At 35.6% G+C, this 27,058-nt stretch overlaps 1 protein-coding gene across 2 annotated transcripts in view; it reads left to right on the forward strand.

Annotated features, from left to right (window-relative positions):
* LRP12 (LDL receptor related protein 12) overlaps positions 1-27,058 on the forward strand; it is a 139,768-nt gene that overhangs the window by 108,098 nt on the left and 4,612 nt on the right. For both annotated transcript variants that reach the window (XM_007488205.3, XM_007488206.3), the window contains 3 exons: positions 19,095-19,297; positions 23,481-24,585; positions 26,047-26,179. In XM_007488205.3, the coding sequence (XP_007488267.1) occupies positions 19,095-19,297; positions 23,481-24,585; positions 26,047-26,179 (1,441 nt within the window). The remainder of the gene's footprint in view (positions 1-19,094; positions 19,298-23,480; positions 24,586-26,046; positions 26,180-27,058) is intronic.

Raw genomic sequence — 27,058 nt, forward strand, 5'->3', positions numbered from 1 at the left:
ACTCATTGACAAAAGGCCAGTTAGGGGACAGTCCCCTTTGGCATGAAAGTATACATACAAATAAATGTTCAATCAACCACACCCAAAGTTCATTTTTGTGCAGCTTGTGGTCTGGAGGCTTCTTCATCATGGCTTCTCCAACAGTTCAGTTTCTGGATTCAGGGAAGTAACATCTTCTTTACCTAAAATTCTTCTCAAAAAGGAATTTAAATTTTGCAATTTAAATAATGATATTTTTTACATTCCCCCCCCCGTTAAGAGGGTGATTAAAAATAAAAGGATCACTTAGGGATGCATGGCTGAGGTATATGAATCAATTGGCAAGAGATATTAAAAAGATATCAGAAAAATCCAAAATAAAAAAGATTTCTGGATGAAAATATAGACTATCAAAGTCTTATGTGTAAAAATTCCAAGTAAAAGAAAAATAAATCTATAACAGGTCCTTGAATCAGGGCCCAATTAAAATGATCTAAGCACTGATGCATTTACCCAGTCAGTAGCCAGGACTACAGAAAGGTACCACACTATGAGAGGCAGAAAAGAAAGGGACCAGATTATAGAAGCCAAGTGGGAGCCAAGTTTGGGGATACACATCTGTGAGTATCTTCAGAGTGAGTGTGGACACAAGGAAGGTCTACATCTTAACATAAGTCAAGTGTCACAACCCCAAGTCTCACACTAGGTTCAAGACCTTTGTATTAGCCTAGAAGTGCATCAGTCCATCCTGGATTGGCTTTTCTTTGGTTTTGTGCAATGGCTCTTGTATGTATATCTTGTCCTGGAATCAGACAGAATCATTAAGCAAAGTCCCATAATTTATTTAAATAATTAGTGGCATCATTTTTATAGTCACAAGCTTTTTAGGGTTATGCATTAGCAAATGTATCTTAAACTTATATTACTGAAAAGTCAAAAAGTTAAAGAAAATCTCAATACTGGTGACATGTGCTTCAAATATAAAAAGGAGAGAAAAATAATTAAACTGAAAAAGTATATTGCACATGCAAGAAAATATATATTAATAAAAGAGCTTTAAAATTCAAAAATATAGCTTATAATCATTGACACTCTGTGTCAGTTAAGAAAATATAAAATACAAGGCTTTCTCAACAAAAATGAGATCCCTTTCCTCTTAATATCTGGCCATGATCACTGTGAGTAGTAGAAGGCAAATGAATTGAACAAGGTTAACATTTTTTTCATTTTTAAAAATACAGTAGTACAAATATGTAGTTATCAAAATCCCCAAAATTCTCAATAGTCCAATTAATTGCAATAGCAAACAAACACACTTTCATATTTCACATAAGTTGCTGTATGACATTTTTAAAACCTATGAATTGATGGACATTTGTCACAATTTTTACAAACAGCAATCTTTCAACCTTGGTGAATAAAACATATTTTTTAAACAAAGTAAAACTCATCTTGGGTTTAGAACATAATCAAGAAATCTATATATCATTCTGGTGCAAGTAGAGTAGTGAGCTGAAGAATATAAATAAAGGGGTGCTCCTTTTGGAGGCTTTTAGGGGTACAAATGCCCTGAGATTAACTGCCCAACTTCCATTCACATATTTAGAAATGTGGGAAGGTTGGGGGTTATAAAATGTATTTCACTTCAGCTACTATTGGCCTTACCTCGTGGTAGGGGCAGGCAAAAATAACCAGATTGTTAAAAAAAAATTACAAAAATCATATTTAAAAAACCCTTAAAATCATTGAGATATTTAGCACATTAAATTTTCCAAAGGTTTTAAACAATTATAACCAGTCCTGAAGTCTATCTATGTCGTAATTTACAAAGTCAAAATAGAAAGGCTGTTTTGTTTTGTTTTTTTTTCATATGGGCTTAATCACTAATATTTTTTCAGCACAGTTATAGGGGAAAAAACAACAGAATTTTAAAACTCAGTACATTAAAAATAAATTCAATCAACCTTCAGTGTAAGAGAATAATATTGAATCCAGTAATATATGAACTTAAAATCACAAAGTTAAACTGTAACAAAAAATGCAATAGAATACAGAGATTTTTATAAACCATTGGAGTCTGAATCAATGCCTTAGAATATAGCCTTTAGTCTTTAAAGTTCCTTAGGTGTGTTTATCCATTTAAATGTCTATTGTCCGAAGGCAGAGTAGTAAGGGCTAGGCAATGGGGGTTAAGGGGTCTTCTCAGGGCCCCATAGCTGGGAAGTATCTGAGGCCAGATTTTAACCCAGGACCGCATGTCTTTATGTCTGGCTATCAGTTTGCCGAGCCACCCATTTGCCTCCCCAAAGTTGAATCCTTGGGCTGAATCTTTCTTCTGGCACGCAGGTGAAATCAATGAAATTACCAGAACAGTCAAAAGGTATCCTTTTAAACAGCCCATTGCTATTAAGTTTCTGTTTGAAAAATCTGTTTCTTCTCCTCTCCCTTTTCTCTCTCCCTTGCTCTGATACCTCTTCCTGCCCCAGTCCACGTGGAGCCCAGGCCGCCCACCCAATTCCGCCCCCCCCCTCCCGTTTTGTTGCCCGCCAAGGATCTGGGTTTGTTGGGCAGGCATGTCACCAGGTGATTACAATCTTGGTTGAATCAGGTGGGCCAGGTGATCGAAAGAAAGACTGCTGGGGTGAGCAGGGCAGGGGCCAGAGCCGGAGCTCAGACAAACAGGGCCAGGAGCTAGGGCACCAGGTGAGAGGCCAAGAGCAGAAGCAGGAGAAGAAGGCAGGCAGAATTTAGCAGCCAGGGACCAGGTGGGCGGCAAACGCAACAGATCTGGGTCGGGGAGGGGATGGCTGAAAGCCCGCAGGCAAGAGCGACTGAGTTATCTAATGGCTGGAACTGAATGAGCAGCAGCTTTGCAAGGGTAAAAAACAAAAACTTGGCCAGAGAGATGTGGCTCAAATTAAAAGCTGAACTAAAGATCAGAAAGAAATCAGAAGATTGAGAGGTTTTTTTTTTCCCCATTTGGTCACCAAACTGTAAAGATTAAAATTAGGGAATATGGAGAGACTGAGGCAGGTAGAAATTAGTTTCTCTTTGCAAGGAGTATTATATTTTTTTAGAGGTTTATTAAAGGTTAAAGATGAAAGAAAATACAGAATAAGAAAAAACACGTGTCCAGGCCACAGAGAGGCCTAGACACAACCTCATCTACATTATGGAAAGAGCCACATCTGCCCCAAACAGAAGTCCAAGAGAGCCCTCAAAAGCCTTTGAATCAGCTTAAATACCTTCTCGATCTCGGCCCAGGTGAGATTACAAGGCATTCTGGGTGAGATTACAAGGCATTCTGGGGAAGTGGAGCAAAGGCTTGTGGGGATTGTAGTCCTGTATTCGAGTCTTTTTTTACAGGGCATAGTTCCAAATTGTCCTCCAGAATGGTTGGATCAATTCACAACTCCACCACCAATGAATTAATGTCCCAACTTTGCCACATCCCATCCAGCATTCATTACTTTCCTTTGCTGTCAATGTTAACCAATCTGCTAGGTGTGAGGTGATACCCTCAGAGTTGTTTTGATTTGCATCTCTCTGATTATAAGAGATTTAGAACACTTTTTCACGTGCTTATTAATAGTTTTGATTTCTTTAACTGAAAATTGCCCATTCATGTCCCTTGCCCATTTTTCAATTGGAGAATGGCTTGACTTTTTGTACAACTGGTTTAGCTCTTTATAAATTTGAGTAATGAGACCTTTTTCAGAGGTTTTTGTAATGAAGATTGTTTCCCAATTTGTTGCTTCCCTTCTAATTTTAGTTACATTGGTTTTGTTTGTACAAAAACTTTTTAATTTGATGTAGTCAAAATTATTTATTTTACATTTTGTATTTTTTCTAGCTCTTGCTTGGTTTTAAAGTCTTTCCTTTCCCAAAGATCTGACAAGTATACTATTCAGTGTTCAACTAATTTACTTATGGTTTCCTTCTTTATATTCAGGTTATTCACCCATTCTGAGTTTATCTTGGTGTAGGGTGTGAGATGTTGATCCAAGCCTAATCTCTCCCATTCTGTCTTCCAGTTTTCCCAGTAGTTTTTATCAAAAAGTGGGTTTTGGTCTCCAAAACTGGGATCTTTGGGTTTATCATAGACTGTCTTGCTGAGGTCATTTACCCCAAGTCTATTCCACTGATCCTCCATTCTGTCTCTTAGCCAGTACCAAATTGTTTTGATAACCACTGCTTTATAGTATTGTTTTTGATCTGGGACTGCAAGTCCTTCCTTTGCATTTTTTTTTCATGAATTCCCTGGATATCCTTGATCTTTTGTTTTTCCCAATGAACTTTGTTTTGGTTTTTTCTAATTCAGTAAAAAAGTTTTTTGGTAGTTCAATGGGTATGGCACTAAATAAGTAGATTAATTTGTGTAGTATTGTCATTTTTATTATATTAGCTTATCCCACCCATGAGCAATTATTGTTTTTTGAATTGTTTAGATCTAGTTTTAATTTTGTGGAGAGTGTTTTGTAGTTGTGTTCATATAGTACCTGCATTTGTCTTGACAGATAGATTGCTAAGTACTTTGTATTGTCTAGGATGATTTTAAATGGAATTTCTCTTTCTAATTCTTGCTGCTGAAATGGGTTGAAGATATATAGAAATGCTGATGACTTACGTGGGTTTATTTTGTAGCCTGCAACTTTGCTAAAATTGTTGATTGTTTTGACTAGCTTTTTGGTTGATTCTCTAGGATTCTTTAAGTAAACCATCATATTATATGCAAAGAGTGACAGCTTGGTCACCTCATTGCCTATTTTAATACCTTCAATTTTTTTTTCTTCTCTAATTTTTATTGCTAATATTTCTAGTACAATGTTAAATAATAGAGGTGATAATTGGCATCTTTGTTTCACTCCTGATCTTATTGGGAAGGCTTCTAGTTTATCCCCATTGCAGATGATGTTTGCTGATGGTTTTAGATAGATACTGTTTTTATTATTTTTAGGAAAAGCCCTTTTATTCTTATGCTTTCTAGTGTAGGTTTGCGTGTTGTATTGTATCAAAGGCTTTTTCTGCATCTGTTGATATAATCATGTGATTTTTGTCAGTTTGCTTGTTAATATGGTTAATTTCCTGGTATGAATCCTACCTGGTCATAGTGAATAACCCTCGTGATCACTTGCTGAAGTCTTTTTGCTAGTGTCCTATTTAAGTCCTATTTGCTAGTGTCCTCTGTTAATCTAGGCAATTTATATTTTTATAAGTATTCATCCATATCACCTAGATTGCCATATTTTTTGCCTTATAATTGGGCATAGTAGTTTTTAATGATTGCCTTAATTTCCTCTTCATTTGAGGTGAGGTCTCCATTTTCATCTTGGATACTGTCAATTTGGTTTTTTTCTTTCCTTTTTTTAATTAGACTGACTAGTACTTTGTCTATTTTATTTGGTTTTTCAAAGTACCAGCTTCTAGTCTTATTTATTAAATCAATAGTTCTTTGACTTTCAATTTTATTAATTCCTACTTTGATTTTTTTGGGGGGGTATCTCTAATTTAGTCTTCATCTGAGAATTTTTAATTTGTTCGCTTTCTAGTTTTTTAATTTGCATGCCCAATTCATTGACCTCTGCCCTTCTTAATTTGTTAATATATGAACTCAAGGATATAAATTTCCCCTGAGGACTGCTTTGAATGCATCCCATTTTTGAAAGGGTTTTGAAAGGATGTCTCGTCATTGTTATTTTCTTCAATGAAGTTATTAATTGTTTCTACTATTTGTTCTTTAACCGGTTTTGGAGAATCATATTCTTTAATTTCCATTTAATTTTTGATTTACTTCTCCATGTACCCTGTAAAGATTAAAATTTAGGGGAGACTGAGGCAGGTAGAAATTAGTCTCTCTCTGCAAGGAGTATTATATTTTTAGAGGTTTATTAAAGATTAAAGAAAATACAGAATAACAAAAAATAAGTGCCTAGGCCAGAGGCCTAGACAAGATAACCCTACATTATGGATAGAGCCCTGTCTGCCCCAAAAAGGAAGTCCAAGAGAGACCCAAAAGCTCTTACAATCAGGTTAAATACCTTCTTTATCTCGGCCCACGTGAGAATTCAAAGCATTCTGGGGAAGTGGAGCAAGGACTTCTGGGGATTGAAGTCCAGAGTTCGAGTCTCTTTTTTATAACCCTTACTAATTATTATTTTCATTGCATTATGATCTGAGAAGGTTGCATTTATTATTTCTTCTCTTTTGTACTTCTTTGCAATGTTTTAATCCCCTAATATGTGGTCAGTTTTTGTGAATATACCATGTGCTGCTGAAAAGAAGGTATATTCCTTTTTGTCCCTCTTTATTTTTCTCCACATGTCTACTAACTCTAATTTTTCCAAGATTTCATTCACTTCTCTTACATCTTTCATATTTACTTTTTGGTTTGATTTATCGAGTTCTGATAGAGGAAGGTTCAGGTCTCCCACTAATACAGTTTTTCTATCTATTTCAATCTTGAGCTCCACTAGTTACTCCTTTAGAAATTTGGATGCTATGCCATTTGGTGCATACATATTGAGTACAGATATTTCCTTGTTGTCTATACTGCCTTTTATCAGGATGTAATTGCCTTCACTATCTTTTAACTAGATTTATTTTTACTTTGGCTTTGTCAGATATCATGATTGCGACTCCTGCCTTCTTTTTATCAGTTGATGCCCAATAGATTCGTTTCCATCCTCTTACTTTCACTCTATCCATATCTAACTTCCTCATGTGTGTTTCTTGTAGATAGCATATGGTAGGGTTTTGGATTCTAATCCTCTCTGCTATTTGCTTGCGTTTTGTAAAGGTGAAAATGTGGGGTTGAAGACTCTGAATTGCCAAAACTGTAAAGATAATTTTTAGTGTCTTGATTTAAATCCAAAATAAGTGGTCACCATGGGAAAAATTCCCAAATATGAAAATATCCAAGTCAGCTGCATTTTATGGAGATTTTAATTAATAAAAATGAAGGAATTAAGGAAAGGGAAATAGAGAGTAGAGAGTAAATAGTATGAAGGGCCTAGGCCTGAGCCTTAAGAGAGACTTGTCAGTCTTTAATCACACACCACAAGATCGTCCTAAAGCAACATTCTAGTCCTTCACTGAAATCTCAACTCCTGAACTGAGTTCAGAGAGCCAGCTCCTCCGAAACTAACTCCAAACTCCCCCACTAAGTTCAGAGAGCCAGCTCCTTTTAACGAGAAATTTCTTTCATGTCACCTCCCTTAAATTTTCACATCTACCAATCACAGTAGATATTTTCCCCAGGACTGACCATTCTTAGTTCACATCTTCTTTTGTTATCACCTTCTCTGAGTAGACTAAAAATTCACACCTCTTGCCTTTTGTAAGTTGCTTGACCTTTTTAGTCATTAATTTAACCTGTATAAGTACTTAGCACCCTTTTTCCCCCCAGTGTTTAAATAGGGCAGGCAAACCCCTATGATATTCTCCGTGGAAGGAAAATATAATAATTATGGTAGAGGAGGAGATTAAGGTAGAATGCAAAGCCGAGAGGGGCTAGAGCCTCGGGAGAGCAGAAGGTTTACGAGAGAGAGACAGAGACAGAGACAGAGACAGAGACAGATTCCTAGGGCAGATTGAAGATCTAAGAGAAAATCATGGGGCTGCCCTCTCTTTTTATTCCTGAGCAATCAGGGAGGTGCTTTCGAGCACATAGCAATCAGGATACAAAGCATAGACAATTAAGATTGGGTGGCAAGGTGAAAGTGGTACCTTTTGGGCGTGTACCTTTCAACCAGCTCTTTCTCAGAGGACTAGGAGCCAAAATGTTAATGAGTTTGTCTTAGGCAACAGGTTGCATGGCTAGGTCAAGATTTCACTCACAAATATCAAAGTATCACCTTGTGTCTGAAGACACAGTAACCATACAATCATTTATGTTTCATAGATGTGAATATACGTGGAATTCTACATCCCATTTTTTTGTATTTTAAAATTTGAGTGATATAAAAATGTAACAAAATTTGTTACTGAAATTAAAAATATAAAAATCATGTAGCATCATCAGTTGATACTTCAAGTGATTCAAAATAGACAACTAAAATATATTGCCAAAACTTTGGCTGTAAAAAGTAATTGTCATTGTCAACAACAATGAAAATTTCACTATCAACTTATCAATAATATTGTAAAGATAAAAATGATCGTAATGCTTTGTAATCAAAATAAACGATGAAAGTGTCATAAAAGATAAAAATAATGACAAAAGTAATAAGAAAATAATCTTTACTCTAATTGTCCTGAATTATTGAGGTAGTAGTCCCATAGAACCTAGGACAGGTGCATTAAGATTAATGCCCACATACAGTTAGGATTATAAGAAGTTGCCAGAGCTTTCATAGCAAAATAAAAGATGACTGCATTGGATATGAAGGGGAATTTCCTTTTTCTCCATTGTATGTACTGATTATGCATGTTTAGCACCCTTTTTTATTAGATCTAAAAATAGACCTAGCTTAGGGTTTTTGCTTCACTATAAGTATGAGTTGGGGACTTTTTATTGTTCAGTAAGGAATTTTACAACTTTATCTTCCCCTAAGGCACGGTTTAAGCAGGGTGGAGTAATTTTAAAGTTCCCAATACATTCCTGACCAAGTACCTGCATTGTTTAAAATGGGGAATAGCTTAATCAAATCTTCTGAAGTAGAGTCCGAGAAATTTTAAGATTCACAGTTTTATGGGTGAGTTCATTTCATTCACATTCAGAGTTATGATTACTAGCTGTGTATTTCCCAGCATTTTGATTTTTACTCCTGATCCTGCCTTTTCTTCTTTCACTATTTCCTTCTACACCAATGTTTGTTTTTAATTAGTCCCCCTAGTTCCCACCCTTATTTTACTTCCCTTTCTACTCCCCTCACTTCTTATTCCATCCCTTTTTTCCCTGTTGTCTTTCTAATATTACCCCCCTCCCTCCCTTGTACTGTGTCCCTCCCCACCAGTCCTTTTATTACCCTTCTACTCCCCTATAGGGAGCAAATCTATTCTCTTCCCCAAAGAATTGTACTGTTCTTCCCTCTTTGGGTAAATTTCAAAGCACGTAAGAGTTGAGTATTTCCTATCTCCAACCTCTTTACCCTTACAGTGTATTGATGTTCTCCCCCCTCCCCCCATGAGCTTCTTTATGACATATGAATTTACTCCCATTCGTTCTTTTCCTATTTCTTTTAGTATTAACCTTTCTTTTTAGCTCTAGTTGTGTGTATATATAAGCATATACACACATGTATATGTATTTATGCATGCATATATCTACATACCTATTTATATCTTGTCCTTTCTTCCTATACAGTTTGTCACTGTTCCCTCTAAGTGTAATTCTTCTAGCTGCCCAGGTGATAACAACAGTTTTTAAGAGTTAAAATGACCTCTTTTCTTATAGGGATACATATCATTTCAACTTATTGAGTCTCTTAAAATTTTCTTGTTGTTTTTTTTCCCCTCTTTTTTAATTACCTTTTGATGATTCACTTGAGTTCTGTGCTTGGACATCAAATTTTCTGTTCAGGTCTGGTCTTTTCTTTGCAAATTCTTGAAATTCTTCTATTTTTTGAATGACCATACTTTCCCCTATAAGAATATAGTCAGTTTTGCTGGGTAGTTGATTCTTGGTTGTAGACCTAGTTCCCTTGCTTTCTGGAATATCATATTCCATGCCTTTCGGTCCTTCAGTGTGGATGCAGTCAGATCCTGAGTTATCCTCACTGTGGTTCCATGGTATCTGAATGACTTCTTCTTGGCAGCTTGTGATATCTTTTCTTTGGTCTGATAGTTCTTGAATTTAGCTATATCAGTCCTGGGTGTTGTCAGTTGTGCATTAAGTACAGGAGGTGATCTGTGGGTTCTTTCAATCTCCAGTTTTCCCTTTTGTTCTAGCATATCAGGGCAATTTTCTTGAATAATTTCCTTTAGTATTATGTCCAGTGTTTTTCTTTTGTCATGGTCTTCTGGTAGATCAATGATTCTTAAAATTGTCTCTCTTCGAACGATTTTCTAAATCCTCTGTTTTGTGAATGAGAAGCTTCATATTTTTCCTCAAGTTTTTCATTCTTCTGGTTTTCTTTTATAGTGTCCTGCTGCCTTGTGAGGTTACTTAATTCTAGTTGTATTCTGGTTCTTAAAAATTGGATTTCATCCCCAGCTTTTTGGTCATCCTTCTCTTTCTCATCTGATTTTCTATGGAGGTTATCTTTCATCCTCTTTGCCTCATCTTTCATCTCCTTTGCCTCATCTTTCATCTTCTTTGCCTCATCTTTAAATCTCCTTTGCCTCATTTTCCAGCTGATTAATATTGACTTTCAAGTCACTGTTTTCTGTCTCTAGGTGACTTATCTTGCTGTTAAAGTTGTCTTCAGGCTCTCTTAATTGTGTTTTGAATTGCATTTTGAGTTCTTCCAAAGCCTATATCCAATTCGCTGGGATTTCTGTTTTATCGTTTGCTGATCCCTCCCTCTCTGTTCCATTTGCTGTATAGAAACTATCTATTGTAATTTCTTTCTTCTTTTTCTGTTGTTTGCTCACATCCACCCCTTCTTTGCTCCCCTTATTTGTCTGTGCTCTTGCTCCTCTCATTTTTTTGGTTTTGGGGGCTTCTGTCTGTCTCCCCTCTTGGAGCTTTGACAGAAGATCTCTTGGTGCCGTCTCTGGGGGAGGGTTGTTGAGGGTTTGAGCTTCCCCGTCCTCTGGAGGCTTTTGATTGGATTAAGGTCCAGCAGTCAATGAGGGATAGTTGTGGAGCCTGAACTTCCCTGAGTTCTGAGGACTTTTGATGGGATTAAGTTCAGCTTGGTTGGGCTGGGTGTGCTCTGAGGCCAACTCCTCCTATAAGGCTGGAGCAAATATGAAGGATCTCCACAGCTCTGACCAGGCTGCCAGCTCTATGCTCCCTCTCTAGCTCCTTCCCTGCCATCTGTGTTCGATGCTCTGAGCTTGGCACAGCCCTGCCCGCAAAGTACACCCTCTAGACTAGTACCTTTGCCCGCCCAGAAGTTCCCTCTGCTGTTGGACTCTCAGTGCTCTAGGTGAGCGGATGGGGGGAGGGGTCCTGGGATCTTCCTTCTGCCTTCCCCTTAAAACCCAAATGTTCTCAGATTCTGGGGGGGTGGGGGGGAGGGAGCTTATCTTTTGAATTGAGTCCAGCAAGAGGGTTCCTTGGCTCTGTCTTGTTGTTAGGTTTGTGATCTGGAAGGAAGGGTATTCAGAGGTCTGAACTTCTGTTCCTTCTAGGCTGCCATCTTGACTCCACCCCCTTGTGTATCCTTTTTTAAAAAAATGGAATCAATGATTTTTTTTAAAGATATTTTGTTCTTCCAATAATATGTAATAGCAATTTTCCATATGCATTTTCTGAAGTTATAAGATCCAAATTGTTTTCCTCCTTCTTTTCCTTCCCTCCTATGGTAGGCAATTTGATCTGACTTTTGTCTGTATTGTTATGCAAAATATATTACCATATTCATTGTTATAAGAGAATAGTCATTAAACCGAAACCCCCAAATGAAAACACAAATAAATTAAGGTAAAAAATCATGTGGTTTGATATGTTTTTTCATTCCCAACAGTTTTCTCCTTGGAGGTGGATAGCATTCTTTTTCATAAATCCCTCAGAATTGTCCTAGATCATTGCATTGCTGAGAGTTGCTAAGCATTTGTTGATTATCCCACAATATTGTTATTACTGTGTACAATTTTCTTCTGGTTTTGATTTTTTCACTCTGCATCAGTTCATGTAGGTCTTACCAGCTTTTTCTGAAATCATTCTCTTCATCAGTTCTTACAGTATAATAGTATTCCATCACATCATAAGCCAAAATTTGTTCAGCTATTTCTCAAATGATTGGATATTCCATCAGTTTCCAGTTCTTTACCACCACAAAAGGAGTTGCTATAAATATTTTTGTACTAGTAGTCCTTCCCTACCCCCCCCCATTTTTTTAAATGTCTTTATGATACAGACCAAATAGTGGTGTTACCTGATCATAGGGTATGCACAGTTTTATAGCCCTTGGGCATATTTGTCCTCAAGAATCATTAGAACAGTTCACAATCCCATCAACAATGCTTTAGTGTTCGAATTTTGCTATATCCCCTTCAATGTTCATCACTTTCCTTTACTGTAATATTGGCCAATTTTATAGGTGTGAGGTGATGCACTCAGAGCTCAGAGTTTTGTTTGAATTTTCATTTCTCCTAATCAACAATGGCTTCTAACAATTTTTCATATGATTATTGATAGCTTTGGCTTCTTCATCTGAAAATTGCTTATTCATTTCCTTTAACCATTTGTCAAATGGGGAATGGCTTGTATTCTTATAAATTTGGCTTTTTTCTATATATATTTGAGAAATGAGAACTTTATCAGAGAAATTTGTTGTAAAAATATTGTATTGTTGTATTGTTCTCTTGTATTGTTCTACCTTTTTTGGTCATTTTCTTTCCTTCTCCATAGACCTGACACATAAATTGTTCTGTGTACCCATTAATCAAAGGCTTTATTAGGTTCTTTTTATAACTTCTACTCTCTTGAATTCAAGATAATAGGCTAGTTACCACCAAGAGACAAATGGAGCCCACTTGTTTCACTTCTGCCAAAGGTGAAATGTATAGGAGGCATTGATTGACAGGGCATGTGAGATAGCCCTTTGACTGATTCTGCCTTGTGATAACTCTTATCTTATGATCATATGCCCTCTAAAGATCATGTTCAAAGCAAGTTGCTCTTCCACCTATTTGTAAAGTGTTATGATTATATTTCCCTCTTCATATCTTTATATAGTTTTTTGTCATCATTGAAAGTTAGTTATCTCTGGATTTTATGAATCATTTTACCACTATATTGAGTTTCTAAAATAAATATCTTAATTTTCTATCAAAGTAAAAATCTTTCCTCTCATGTGGTTTCTTAATGGGATAATTTTTTAAATAAAGAAACCTACAGCTGAATAGTTTCTGAACTTTAACTTAAAAAGGAATATAGTCAAAAAGAATATTGAAATATATCATTCTTCATTTTATTTCCTTCATGAATTTTTATCTAGCGTAAGCAATATTTGTTATGTTTCACAAAATGACAAACAGGGAAATATGTGTTATCTGATAAGATATGTACAGCCTTTATCATATTTCCTCCCTTCTTTGGGGAGGAGGACAGTGTGAGAGGCAGGGAGGAAAAAGAATGAGACAGAGTCTTGGACATAGGTAATGTGAGATTTCAGTTCTCTTAGATACGCATATTTATTACATATTTATAACAAATATTATGCTACACAATGTTATATATACATATATATGCAAAATAAAAATAAATGGTAAAAAAAGCCAATTAAACCTCTTTCCTAACTTGGATGGCTATGTAGCCAAAGATTCTTGCCATAAATGATGTTATGTGGAGCTATGCTTTGGACCTGATTCAGAGAAAGATCTCTGAGGTCAAGGAAAACTAAATCAAATGAACAAAAAACATCCTGAACCATTTGCAGTACTGGAATGAAGAACTGGATTATGGCTATCTTATTCTGAGCTTCATAACTGAAGAGGGATATCAAAAGCTTAGAAAAGATTCAGTATAAGGCCCAAAAATGAATAAAGGGATTGAAAAATAAGATTTACAAAGAAAAGTTAATGAAATTGGACCAACTTAACCTAGAGAAAATTGGGAGTTGATTTAATAATGGATTTCATTATGACAGACTCTTAACATTTGCATTGTTCCTAAAGGAGGTAGTAGAATTTCTTCTTGAAGTTTTGAAAAAAATAGGTTAGATTCTCAGATATTTGGCTTAAGTATGGTTCTGCTGAGGCAGAAAAATGAATCAAATGAACTGAATATCAGCATTTCTAAACTTTATATTTTATATGTGTGTGGTTTGTCTGTATAAGTAAGTATATATGTATATTATAAATATTGCCTTTATTAATTTAAACAATATCTTAATTAAATTACAGTTAAGTTGCTTTAATTATTTCTTTCTCCCTCCAAAAACCTCACCTCTTCTGTCTCAAGACAGAAGAGCAACAAGAATCAGGCAGTTGGAATTAAGTGATCTGCTCAGTCACATAGCTAGGACATATCTGAGGCCAGATTTGAGCCCAGGTACTCCTGACTCCGGGCCTGGTACACTATCTGCTGTGCTACCTTATTTCCCTCTAATTATTTCTTGAGAAAAATATTTTCTTTTTAAAAAATCCATACATTACTCCATTTAGCTTGTTGTACCTCTGTTGTTTTTATTTTTTAAAAGAACATATCTAAAATACTCAAATCGATTTCTGTCTTATCAGTTTTGGAGTTCTTGCCAACAAAGTAGATCAAAGACCATTCCTGCCATCCATGCAACTCATCCATGACTTCTCAAAAATAGCTGTAAGGAGGTCCATCTAACATGCTGGAGATATTCCTTACCTCATCTTGACATCACAAGGATACCTATAGTATCCTGACCATTCACCAGTCTTACCTAACTCTTGCCATATGACCAACCCATTTTCTCTTTCTGTCATATAGTTCCTTGATTTCATTCTTTCTTCTTCATTAGAGTTCCTCATTGGCTATCTGTTGCAGCCTTATACATTACTGAAAATATTTAAACCATTTACCAAGAACTTCTTCCCCCCTCCCCCATATCTCTGACATTATTTTTCCCTTTCCTTTACTCCAGCCTCTAATGATAAGATGACCCTTATGCTTGCCTAGATCAACCTCTCTCTCTCTACCCTTCATCCCATTCCATCTCCTATCTTCTCTAGCAGATTTCATCCATCATTATCTTTATTCTTTCTAATCTCTATTGATTCTATCCCTGTTGGCTATAACTATGCTTAAGTCTCACCATCCTTAAAATATCCGTTGCCAGAGATTATCCTATATCTCTTTTCCCTTCTCACTTCAAATCATCTGTAATAGGTTCCTTGGCTTCTGTGCTTTTATTGACTTTTTAACCCTTTGCAGTCTAGCTTTTGATCATAGCATCCAGCTAAAACTACTCTCTCCAAAGCTACTAGTGATTTCTCAGTTGCCGAATTGAGTGACTTTTTCTTCTTGACCTCTCTGCAGCTTTTAATGTTATAGACCATCCCTCTCCCGGATACTTTCTCTCTGGGTTTTTGTGACCACTTGTTTTTAGTTCCTCTGCCTTTCTCACTGTTCCTTCTTTGTTTTATCTTCATGTCACTCCTCCTAATTATGGGTATCCCCTAATTCCCTGTCTTCAGTGATATTCTGTTTGTGAATGATTTCTCAATTATAGATTTCATCAGATTCCATAGGTTCATATCTTTACAGATATTGTCCAAATCTTCTTATCCAGACGTAGAGTTGTCTCAGCTGCCCATCATCAATTTTCCTATTAGATTTTTCAACTAGATAACCTGTATCTCAAACTCAACACCTCCAAAATACAACTTATCTTCCCTGCCCTCCATGCACACCTCTTCCAAACTACCCTTATTACTATTAAGTATCACTTTTTTTCTGTCACTGTCTTGCAACCTCAGTCTCCTTAATTCCTGTGTCGTAGAGACTCCATGTAACTAGTCCTTTGTTCTGTCTTCCTCTAATAACATATCTCACACATATCCTCTTTTCTTCACTTGAATAATCACCATTTTATTTTTTACCTTAATAAACTTATCTAAACTATTTTAACAACCTTCTAATTGGATATCCAGTCTCAAGTCTCTCCCCTAGGAATTCCAATCTATTCTGCATGCATCTGCCAAAGTGACCAGACTCCCTCCTAACTCTGGGACCAAATTAAAAAAAAAAAACTCTTATGTTGGCATTTAAAGCCCTTTCAATCTGGTCCTTTCGGGGTTTTGTCTACACATTAGGCAAAAATTTCATTTTCCCCCTACACATTACTTCTCTCCATGTACATAGTCCATCCATACAGAGCAGCTTGTTGTTCCTCATACCTGACACTCCCATTTCTCATTTCCATGCCTTTGCCCTGATTGTCCTCAGGATGTATAATGACCTTCCTCCTCATCTTCTCCTCTTAGAAGTTCTGACTTCCTTTATGAAGCAACTCAATGGGTAGCTAAGTGACTCAGTGGATAGAGAACCAGAAATGGAGACAGAAGGTTTGGGGTTCAAATATGGCCTCTGGCATTTCCTACTTGTGAGATCCTGGACAAGTCACTTAATCCCCGTTGTCCAGCTCTTACTGCTCTTCTGCCTTGGAACCAATGTTTAGTATCAGTTCTAAAAAGAATGTATGGGTTTAAAAAAAAATCTACTCAAATGCCAGCTCTTACAGGTATCCTTTCCTTATCTCCCTGATTAACAGTGCCTTCCCCTCTAAGCAACTTTCTAACTACTTTGTATTTATGTATATAATGTTTTCACCTATTAGAACTTTAACTCCTTGAGTGCAGGGATTATTTTTGCCTTTCTTTGTATCCCCAGCTCTTAGTACAATTCCTAATACATAGAAGGAAAGGCTTAAATGATTTTGAATGATTGCCAGGAACTGTGGTATGGTAGGTGCTAAGGAGAAAGAAAAAAGAAAGATAGATAGATCCTTCCTTCTTCTTGGGGGAATGGCGGGGGAATAAGTAAATGGAGATGCAAGATGAACAAAAAGAGATGTAAGAGCTTCAGAAAGAGGTGAAGGAAGTATAGTTTAACATAAAATAAGAAATGCAGGAGCAACATGAAATGGATTAAAAAGAAACAAGAAGAAATACAACACAGGATACCAAAACTCAGGTAACCCCAAACCTATGAATTGAAAATTAAGAAAACATAACCACATACATTGAAGAGACATTCCAGAAAATACAAGAGCTACTACTAGAGAGAAAACGTAAATATGATTCAGCAAAAGTAGATCCTGAAAAGAGACTATAGACTCATTTTATCAAAATATGCATCATTATATACAAGAAACAAAGGAGATGCAATAAAAGATTCTACGATGTATGTGTGTGTATGTGTGTGTATATATATATATATGTATATATATATATATGTATGTATGTGTGAGAGATACAAAAGTGCAATATAGAGAACTTTAGAGAGGAACAGTAGTACCTGGAACCCCTGACCTAGAACACATTATAGAGCTAGAATTAAGATCACTTTATTTTGCTAAGTGTTTGTCATTTTCTTTAACCTGCTAGTATATTGCTAGAAGGCTCAGTTTCCCTATTTACAGTCACACACCAGCTCCATTGTCTTGTCACTAGTGAATCTCATCCTACTTAAGTAAATGTATTCTTCTTGACCAGTGTGGCTAAGTATAGAAACATTCAGCTGAGATGCCATCATTTTTCTAATTATACATTTGACTAGAATTTCTTGAGCATTTAAAAATAAACATTATTTGATAAACATTTATTAGGCATCTGTTATGTGCTATACACTGCTGAATATACAAAAACAGGCAAAAGATAGTCCTTGCACTCAAGAAGCTTAAAGTCAAAGTTGGTAGACAACATGCCATCAAATACACACAAAGAGGATAAACAGAGAACAGGAACTGAAATTAAAGAGTTGGAGAAGGCTTCCTGTAGAAGGTAGGATATTAAGTCATATAGGAAGTCAGGGAGGTCAGTAGTTGGAGTGGAGGATGAAGACTGTTCTAGGCATAAAGAACAGCCAGAGAAAATGCCCAGAGCTGAGAAATGGAGTGTCTTATACTTATTGTATCAGTTTTGCTATTTATATAGTGTGTCTCCAAAGTCTTAGTGTAGTTTTAAGTTATTAATAATTATATTTCATTTTGCTGGGGCTATCAAGGGACAGAAAACAAACATATATTTGGAATATTGTGATCTAACAACATTTATTTTCTTATTTGTTAAGTTAGATTAATTGCCAAATAGAGCATTTTTGTTATTTTTTCCTGCACACAATAGGAAGCCCCTGGAATTTATTCTGTCTGTGTTTTGGGGGGAGTTTGGCAGGGTTTTGACATGATCAGACCTGCACTTTAGGAAAATCATTTCAGTGGATGAATGGAGGATGAATTTGAGAGGAGAGACACTTGAGACAGGCAGACCCACCACCAGGCTATTGCTCTACTCAAGGCATGAGGTGATGAGGGCCTAAACAAAATGGTGGCAGTATTAGAGGAGAAAAGACAAGTTATTTAGATGAAATTGACAAGCCTTGGTAATAGTTTGGATATGGAAAATGAGGAATTTAGGATGTTATGTTTTAAGCCTGGGGGAATGGGAAGTTTCTTAACTTCTTGTGAGAACTTATATAATTTAGTAGAATTAGACATTCTTGTCTATTATTAATATTGGTTCAAATTTTTTTTTCCTTTCTAGAGATTAGTAACATTTGCTGAGCTTTTGTTATTTGTGGAATGCTGTAAAGGAAAAATCAAACTAATGAAAAAATCTTGTTATACTAGTCATCTGAAAGTCTATTGTAGTGAGAAAGATACCACGTATCACAATGAACATAAAAGACTTTTTTGAATTGATGTGCCATATAACCAAATCTGTTAATAGGCAGATATCCTTTAAAATGAAATTTTATAGTACAAGACATCCTTTACTCTAGAAAAATCTTTGAATAGAATAGAATTTGGTCACCAGTGAAATTTAAAAGCATTAGGGAATTCTATATCCTCTAAGGAAATAAGTTCTTTTAAAAAAGAAACCCTTCACCTGAATTTAAAATCTGTTAGAGTATTATAGTCACACTATTTGAGTACTGTTAGCTGTTATAAATACCATTTATCTTAACTCTCAGATAATTTAATTTGATCAAATATAATATGCTTTTGTAAGGAATTAAATTTTTATAGTTATTATTCTTAATCTTGTGATTTCCCTTAATGTAACTTGATATTGGCATTTGGTAAAAATATACAGAAAAAGCACCCTGTATATAGTAGGCCTGGAAGGAGAAGAGAGTACTTTTTTGGAGAAATGTCCTCAACTTATATTTGTGGAATAATTGAATTACTATTACATTTAAAAGTAATTTGTCAAATCTAGCCTCAAACACTTAATACCTATGTGACTGGGCAAATCACTTAACCCCAATTGCCTATCCCTTATTATCAATTCTAAAACAGAAATGTTAAAAAAAAAAAGATGATTTAAAATTTATTATTTTAATACATATCTGGCTTTTTTTTTTCCAGTTTTCAGGATTTTGATATTCAGGGATCAAGAAGATGCAATTTGGACTGGTTGACGATAGAAACCTTCAAGAATGTTGAAAGTTATAGAGCCTGTGGCTCCACTATTCCACCACCATATATTTCATCACAGGACCATGTTTGGATCAAATTTCATTCTGACGACAGCATCTCCAGGAAAGGTTTCAGACTGGCATATTTTTCAGGTGTGTTTTAAAAGAGAAAAAAATGTCAAACTTTAGAGATTGAACTATTTATTATTTGAATAGAGGGCTATGGGACTAAGTGTCGTTTCTCATAGAGGTTAATTAAATCCTAGCTTCAGAGAGGAGGGACAGTTGTTTAGAGTATCTCCATAGTTTGAGTCCAACATTGGCAGGGGGATAGGCTATTAGGGATCAGTCATGATACCTGAACCTCCATACTTACCTGGGACATTTAAATATTGAAAGGTATTAAAGGAGCTGGATCTCTTGCCATATTCAGATTAGTTTAGCCTCCCTAGGAGCTCAGTGGAGAAAGGTGGGAAGGAAGAAATAAATGAGGGAAGGCAAGAGGAAGGAAGAAAGGATATATTACATACCTTACTATGTGCCTGACACTGCTAAATACTGCCTCATTTGATCTTCACAACAGTCCTGCAAGGTAGGTGCTATTTCCTATTTTACAGTGGCTGACAGATGTTAAAGAGACTAACCCAGGAGTGCACATCTGATAAGTGTTTGAGATCCAATCTGAACCAGGAATATAAACATACTGCAAGGACATCACAGTCTAATAGGAGAGATAGCAAGTACACATTAGGACCTATACTATAAGGAGAATAAACAAATAAATGCAGAGTAAATTATTTACAAACTAGTTAAATGTGATGTGGAATCTGGAAAGTGATACTTAAGCCGTGCCTTGAGGAGAGAGGAATTCTGTGAAACTTTGGGTGGGAAGGAATACATTACATGCATAGGGAGCAGCCAGTGCAGAGGATACAGACGGGAAATAGAGTTCCCTATTTGAGGATTGGAGAGAAATCCAGTTTGACTAGATTGTAGAGTGTGGAAATTAGGGTAATGAATGAATTTGGGAAGATAGGCAGTGAGGTGGTACAGTGCAGAGTGCTAGGCCTGGTGTCAGAAAGACTCCTCTTCTTAAATTCAAATCTGGCCTCAAACACCTAAAAGCTGTGTGACCTTGGTAAATCTAACTTGGTTTGCTTCAGTTTTCTGGAAATGTCAAACCATTCTAGTACCTTTGCCTTAGAAAACCCCAAACCAGGTCACTAAGAGACAGGCACGACTGAAATGACTCAATGACATCATCATAAGGACTTTTAAAAGCCAAGTAAAGGATTTATACTTGATCCTGGGGAAATATTGAGGAGTGTTGACATGCTTAGATTAGAGTCGCCCTCCATATATAATCTCAGCATTATTATAGTCACAGTTAAAATAAAATTATCTTTAAGCCTCTCAGATCTATTGATTACCTATCTATATCTGTATCTTTATCTTTCCTCTTCATAAACCCCAAGCATGCATCAAACAGTGGCTTTAAACAGAGTTCATCTCAAAAAAAGAATTTTCCCTTTTCCCCAAATTAATAAAACAAAATATTCTTTATGTCTAAACACTGAATTGCTAGAGGGGAAAGGACAGTTTCTCTATATGTATTTGATGAGACTCTGTACAGTTCATCAGATACAATTGAGCAAAAATCATTTTGTGACAAGTAATATTATTCTAAAGTTTCTCTCTCTTTCTCTCTCTCTCTCTCTCTCTCTCTCTCTCTCTCTCTCTCTCTCTCTCTCTCTCTCTCTCTCTCTCTCTCTCTCTCTCTCTCTCTCTCCCCCCTCTCTCTTTCTCCCTCTCCCTCCTTCCCTCCATTTCCCTCTCCCTCCTCCTCCCTCTTCCTTTCCTTCCCTCCCTTTTGCTTTTTTGATATTACTTAAGCTGAAGTTGTTTATAGAGACAGAAAACTAAGTGGATGAATGGAAAGAAAAAGATTGTATTGTCTTCGTGTCTCTTTCCCCTTTTCTGAATGGAAAGAAAAAGATTGTATTGTCTTTGTGTCTCTTTCCCCTTTTCTTTCCTTCCTCTTTTCCTCCCATTTGTTTCTCTTTTGACTTCTCATTTTTTCTTTCCTTTTTTGTGACAAGTAGATCATTTCTGGGAAATCTTTATAGGCAATTTTTCAGTTTGTATTTCACACCATGAGTTTAGAAGCCAACTAACAGTAAATCATTGGTACTAAAGCCTTTTAAATCATGTGGGAAAGGATGTTTTCTACTTTAGTATGAGAAATCAATAACAAGGGGTCTTTCATAAATGAAAAAAAGGAAGAAGGGAACAGTAGAGATGCACACCACACGTGAATCGGTTCCTGTGCAAAGAAACTTAATTCGATGGTGCCGAGTTCTCCATGTTTATTTTGTTGAACTCTGTTCCAAACCCCAGACTTCATAAACAGAGCATATGCATATAATTCTTTGCCAAGTGTTGAACCTCCAAGTAAAGTTTTATTCATTTTATAACAGTTCAACTTCTATGATATAATATTGTCCATTTCTAAAAAGTGCTTAATTAGCACCAGTTTGTATCATTTTGTTTATTTGTAGAGAACCAAATTGTCATCTTTAGATTGAAATTTAGTATCTAATAATTTTTTAAAAGCAAGGTTTAAAATGGTAAGTTGATTATAATTCTTACAAACATTTGACTAAATGATGTGCATGGACTGTTGAAATGTCAAAAACAAACCTTGAATCGAGGAGATTAAAATAGGAAATATAATTTGAGGGATAGTAAATCTTTTGTTTCTTATAGTTGCAAACAGACAAGCAAAATGTAACCTACTCACTGGTTAATGAGATCATTTCAGTTAGGGTTAACCTTAATGTTATTTTTTGTAGATTATTTAGTTGACCCCAATTCTCCATTAAATGAAAAATTGAGTCCCTTAAAGTATCTCATATAGTGTTCTAATTCTATAGCTATAACCAAAATGTTTCAGAATGTCTTTGTTCATTTAATAGCCTGATTGACAGTTACCTTTACTTCAATTGTGGCTTTCAGTTTTATCAAAAAGATATCACAGAGTAATCATAAATAGTACTTTGTGCTTTAGGAAGTGAATTTAAAATGTTATTGTATTGGTAGCTTCCTCCAGGTGGACATACACTAGTAATGTAGCATGATGAATGAAACACATTTTTATTTTACGTCATTTTCTTTAGTCAAAGTTAATGAAACTTGTGGTAATATGGGAAAGCGTGTTTTTATCTCTTTATGCTATGCTTCCTGAAGTTCCTCATTATAGGATTGCAAACTAGCATGTTTCATAAACCATGAATTCTCTTAAATATTTATATGAAAAAAATTGTCATTCTTCTCCCATCTGTTTTTTTTTAGTAAGGACCCAACTATTTAGCAAATATGAACTTGTATTCTTATATAGCTGCCAAATAATATGCACTGTTAGTATTTTTTCTGATTCCCAATTAGATTAGGTAGATTAAGGTAGACTTGGTCCATTAAAATAATTCTCCAAAATTCTCTTTTTTCCCTCTTTCTAAATACTTACCTTCAAACTTAGAATCAATACTTTACTTTGGTTCCATGGCAGTAGAGAGGTAAGGGCTAGGCAATGGCAATTAAGTGACACAGCTAGGAAGTGTCTGAGGTTAAATTGGAACCCATGACCTCCCATATGTAGGTCTGGCTTTCCACCTGCTGAGCCCCCTAGCTGCCCCCAATACTCCTGACTATTGACATGACATCTTCTCTATGGTGTTTAACTTAAGCATTTACATGTGAAGTCTGTTTTCTGTTAATTACATACCATTTCAGTTTGACAGTTATTTATTAATTACCTAGGATATGTAACCAATGAATAAATTACTTAATAAATTAATATTGGGTCAATATTACCATAATTTTTTGATTATCACACTTTCCAAAGAAAGATTGTACAACTATTAGGTGAGCCATTCTTATATTGCTCAGAAGAAGGAACAAAACCTATAATGAGAGAGCTACCAAGTATAACATAACTTCCATAGAGAAGTAAAGAATATATTGAGAAAAATGCAAATATTTGAAGTTGCATAAACTGAGAAACCATATATAAAATTGAAGAACTTCTAATGGTATTTGTCTAGTATATTCCTATTTTAATTAGATGTACAGTATATCTGAATGGCTGTTTTAGTCTGGCCTCCTATTTAATCAAGTTTTAAGCAATAAAATATCCTTATGATAAAACATTTCAAGTTATTGATCTTAGATTTTCTCTTCAAATAACATAAGATTATTTTATAATTGTTAAAATTCTATTGCTTTTATCTTTGAAATATTATTTTATCTGTGTAAAATATGTATTTTCTCACCCCTCCAGGAAAATCTGATGAACCAAATTGTGCATGTGATCAATTTCGTTGTGGTAATGGAAAATGCATTCCCGAAACCTGGAAATGTAATAACATGGATGAGTGTGGAGACAATTCTGATGAAGAGATATGTGCCAAAGAAGCTGACCCTCCAACAGCTTCCTCTTTTCAACCCTGTGCTTACAACCAATTTCAATGTCTATCTCGATTTACCAAAGTTTACACTTGTCTTCCTGAATCCTTAAAATGTGATGGAAACATTGACTGTCTTGACCTAGGAGATGAAATTGACTGTGATGTACAGACATGTGGACAGTGGTTAAAATACTTTTATGGTACTTTTAATTCTCCCAATTATCCAGATTTTTATCCTCCAGGAAGCAATTGCACCTGGTTAATAGACACTGGTGATCATCGCAAAGTAATTTTGCGCTTCACTGACTTTAAGCTTGATGGTACTGGTTATGGTGATTATGTCAAAATATATGATGGATTAGAAGAAAATCCACACAAGCTTTTACGTGTATTAACTGCTTTTGACTCTCATGCACCTCTTACAGTTGTTTCTTCTTCTGGGCAGATAAGAGTTCATTTTTGTGCTGATAAAGTGAATGCTGCCAGGGGTTTTAATGCTACCTATCAAGTCGATGGATTCTGTTTGCCTTGGGAAATACCCTGTGGGGGTAACTGGGGTTGTTATACTGAGCAGCAACGTTGTGATGGGTATTGGCATTGCCCAAATGGGAGGGATGAAATCAACTGTACCATGTGCCAAAAGGAGGAGTTTCCTTGTTCAAGAAATGGTGTCTGTTACCCTCGTTCTGACCGCTGCAATTACCAGAATCACTGCCCTAATGGCTCCGATGAAAAAAACTGCTTTTTTTGTCAACCAGGAAATTTTCATTGTAAAAATAATCGATGTGTATTTGAAAGCTGGGTTTGTGATTCTCAAGATGACTGTGGTGATGGCAGTGATGAGGAGAACTGCCCAGTAATTGTGCCTACCAGAGTTATAACAGCAGCAGTCATAGGGAGTCTCATCTGTGGACTGTTACTCGTCATTGCATTGGGGTGTACTTGTAAACTGTATTCTTTAAGGATGTTTGAACGAAGGTCAGTATCAAATTTCAATCTATGCTATACTCTGTACAATAAAATCTTAGCTAAACATTTCTCCCTAAAAGGATAATGCTATTAATAATGGTAGATATTTTGGGTTATTCTATTGGGAAAGTCTAGAAAAGATAGAAAAACAATAAATGTTGCCCATAGTAGTAGAGTTGAGAGAACACTGGACTTGGAATTAAGAGACCTAGGTTTTATCCATCTCCAGTATTTAATATTTGTGTGACACTCATGCTTCTTAAGGTTATTGTAAGTTAGTAATGAGTAGAGTTTTATAGACCTTATTATATGTGTTAATTCTTACTAAAATACCAAAGGGGCCTGTGAGATATAAAAGAGTAGAACCCCAAAGGAAATAGCTATCTCTTCGAAAATCTATTTTCATATACAAGATAAGAAAATCATCTGTAACCAAAGTTAGCCTAAAAAATTTTTTTGTAGGAACTGTGTTGTGAGCTAAAGTTTTCAAGTTATCTTTTAATCATATCTCATAATGCAGATTTTATATATATATATATATATATATAAATATTTGATTACAGGATAACTAGAAATTAAATTTAAAACAAGTACTTTGTACATTTTATTTCTAGGCTTTAATGTACACAGGTGATTGCCCAAACATATCACACATGAATAAACTTTGAGTTGGCCTAAGTTTTGTTTTGTTTTTTAACTCTTACCTTCTTAGATTCAATACTATGTATTGTATCTAAGGCACAAGAGTGGTTAGGGCTAGACAATGGGAGCTAAGAGACTTGCCTAGGGACACACTGTGAGGAGGTATCTTAGGCAAGATTTGAACCCAGGACTTCCCAGCTCTAGACCTGTTTCTATCTACTGAGCCACCTAGTTGGCCTTTGGCATATTCACTATACATATAAATAGATATCCTAAAAAAATTATTTTTCTCATTCTGCAATATAAACAAGAACATTCAGAAACTCATGACTTTGTCAGTGGTCCTTTTAAAATACCTGGAAATAGTTACAATATGGCCAATGATAGATTACATACTGTGGCTTTAAGACAGCAATATTGAACCTTTTAGAGACTGAGTGCCCAACCTGCACCCTCATGCCACATGTGAGCATACCTTCCCCCTTACCCCAGACTGGGGAGGGAAGAACCACTCCTACTGGGCTGCTGGGCAAATGGGTGGGTTATGTGTGAAATGTCCTCAGGCACTCATGGGGAGGGGGAAGAGAGCAACCCCCTCCAGCATGCATGCCATAAGTTTGCCAATATGGGCTTAAGAGCATGTAGACCTCACTGAAAGATAAATCAAACCTAGTTGAAGTCCTTAAAGTTTAGAATAAAAACAAAAAAATCACATTTATATAATAGCATACAAAATAAGTATAAAATGCACTAAAAATGAATAAAAAAATTTTTTTGATACAAGTAGTCTTCACTTGTTTTCTTTTTTCTTTTCTCTACATTTAAAAGATCATTTGAAACACAGTTGTCAAGAGTTGAAGCAGAACTATTAAGAAGAGAAGCTCCTCCTTCTTATGGACAATTGATAGCCCAAGGATTGATTCCACCAGTTGAAGATTTCCCTGTTTGTTCACCTAACCAGGTACAGTTTACCTAATAATTCTGAAATAAAATAGTCAGAACACCTCTAATAATCTTGCTCTCACATACTCCCAATACAAAAGACTTTTTTATATCTGGAATTAAAAGAATATAATGAAAGTCTGATAAATTGATGCTGTATTTGCAGTGAACATTCATTGCTTAGATTTTTTTTCTTGAAATTATATGCACTACAAGTGATAATCCAGTGCTCAGAATTAGTGGCTTGTTATTCAGCAAGTAAGCCTCAGAGATGCTTTAATAGAGTCTAGTCCCTAACCAGTGTTCTTTCTACTTATGCCATGCTAACTTACCTTGCTTAAAAGCACCTTTTTTCTCTAAATCTCATAATTAGATGATGACTTCTACAGTTTTTTAGGGTAGATTAAACAGTCTAAAGAATTAAAACATGTTGTTGATTGCATCTCTGTTTACAGTGGGCAAAAATTCTGATGACTTTCTATCTTGCCTGTTCATCACCTCTGAGGAAAATGTTTGGATTTCCTTCAAAGAATTTCTCCTCTGGTTGATGTGGATTTTTTACGTATGGTAATGAAATCTGAAGGATTTTATTTCTGTCGTGGGGCAACTTGACAAGGGTCAAAGAAACCTCCTTATAGGCTGGTTCATTGCTACCCCACCAACAGAATTTTAAGTAGGTCAAATCTTCAGAATTTCAGGTAAACATATTAAGTGGATTAAATCTTTAGTTTCTAAGCTTGAAAAGTTCAAGTACTACAAAGTTTTTAAGTGACAATTTTTTAAGTCCTCTGATTTGTTTTTTAACAAAATAAAAGAATTAAAAATAGGTTTTTGTAGTCTCTTTCTGCTGGTGACGGGTTAATATTACTTTGGGCAAGTCAGTTAACTTTTCCAGACT

Source organism: Monodelphis domestica, chromosome 3 (genome assembly GCF_027887165.1).
Source record: "Monodelphis domestica isolate mMonDom1 chromosome 3, mMonDom1.pri, whole genome shotgun sequence".
Classification (NCBI taxonomy): Eukaryota; Metazoa; Chordata; class Mammalia; order Didelphimorphia; family Didelphidae; genus Monodelphis; species Monodelphis domestica.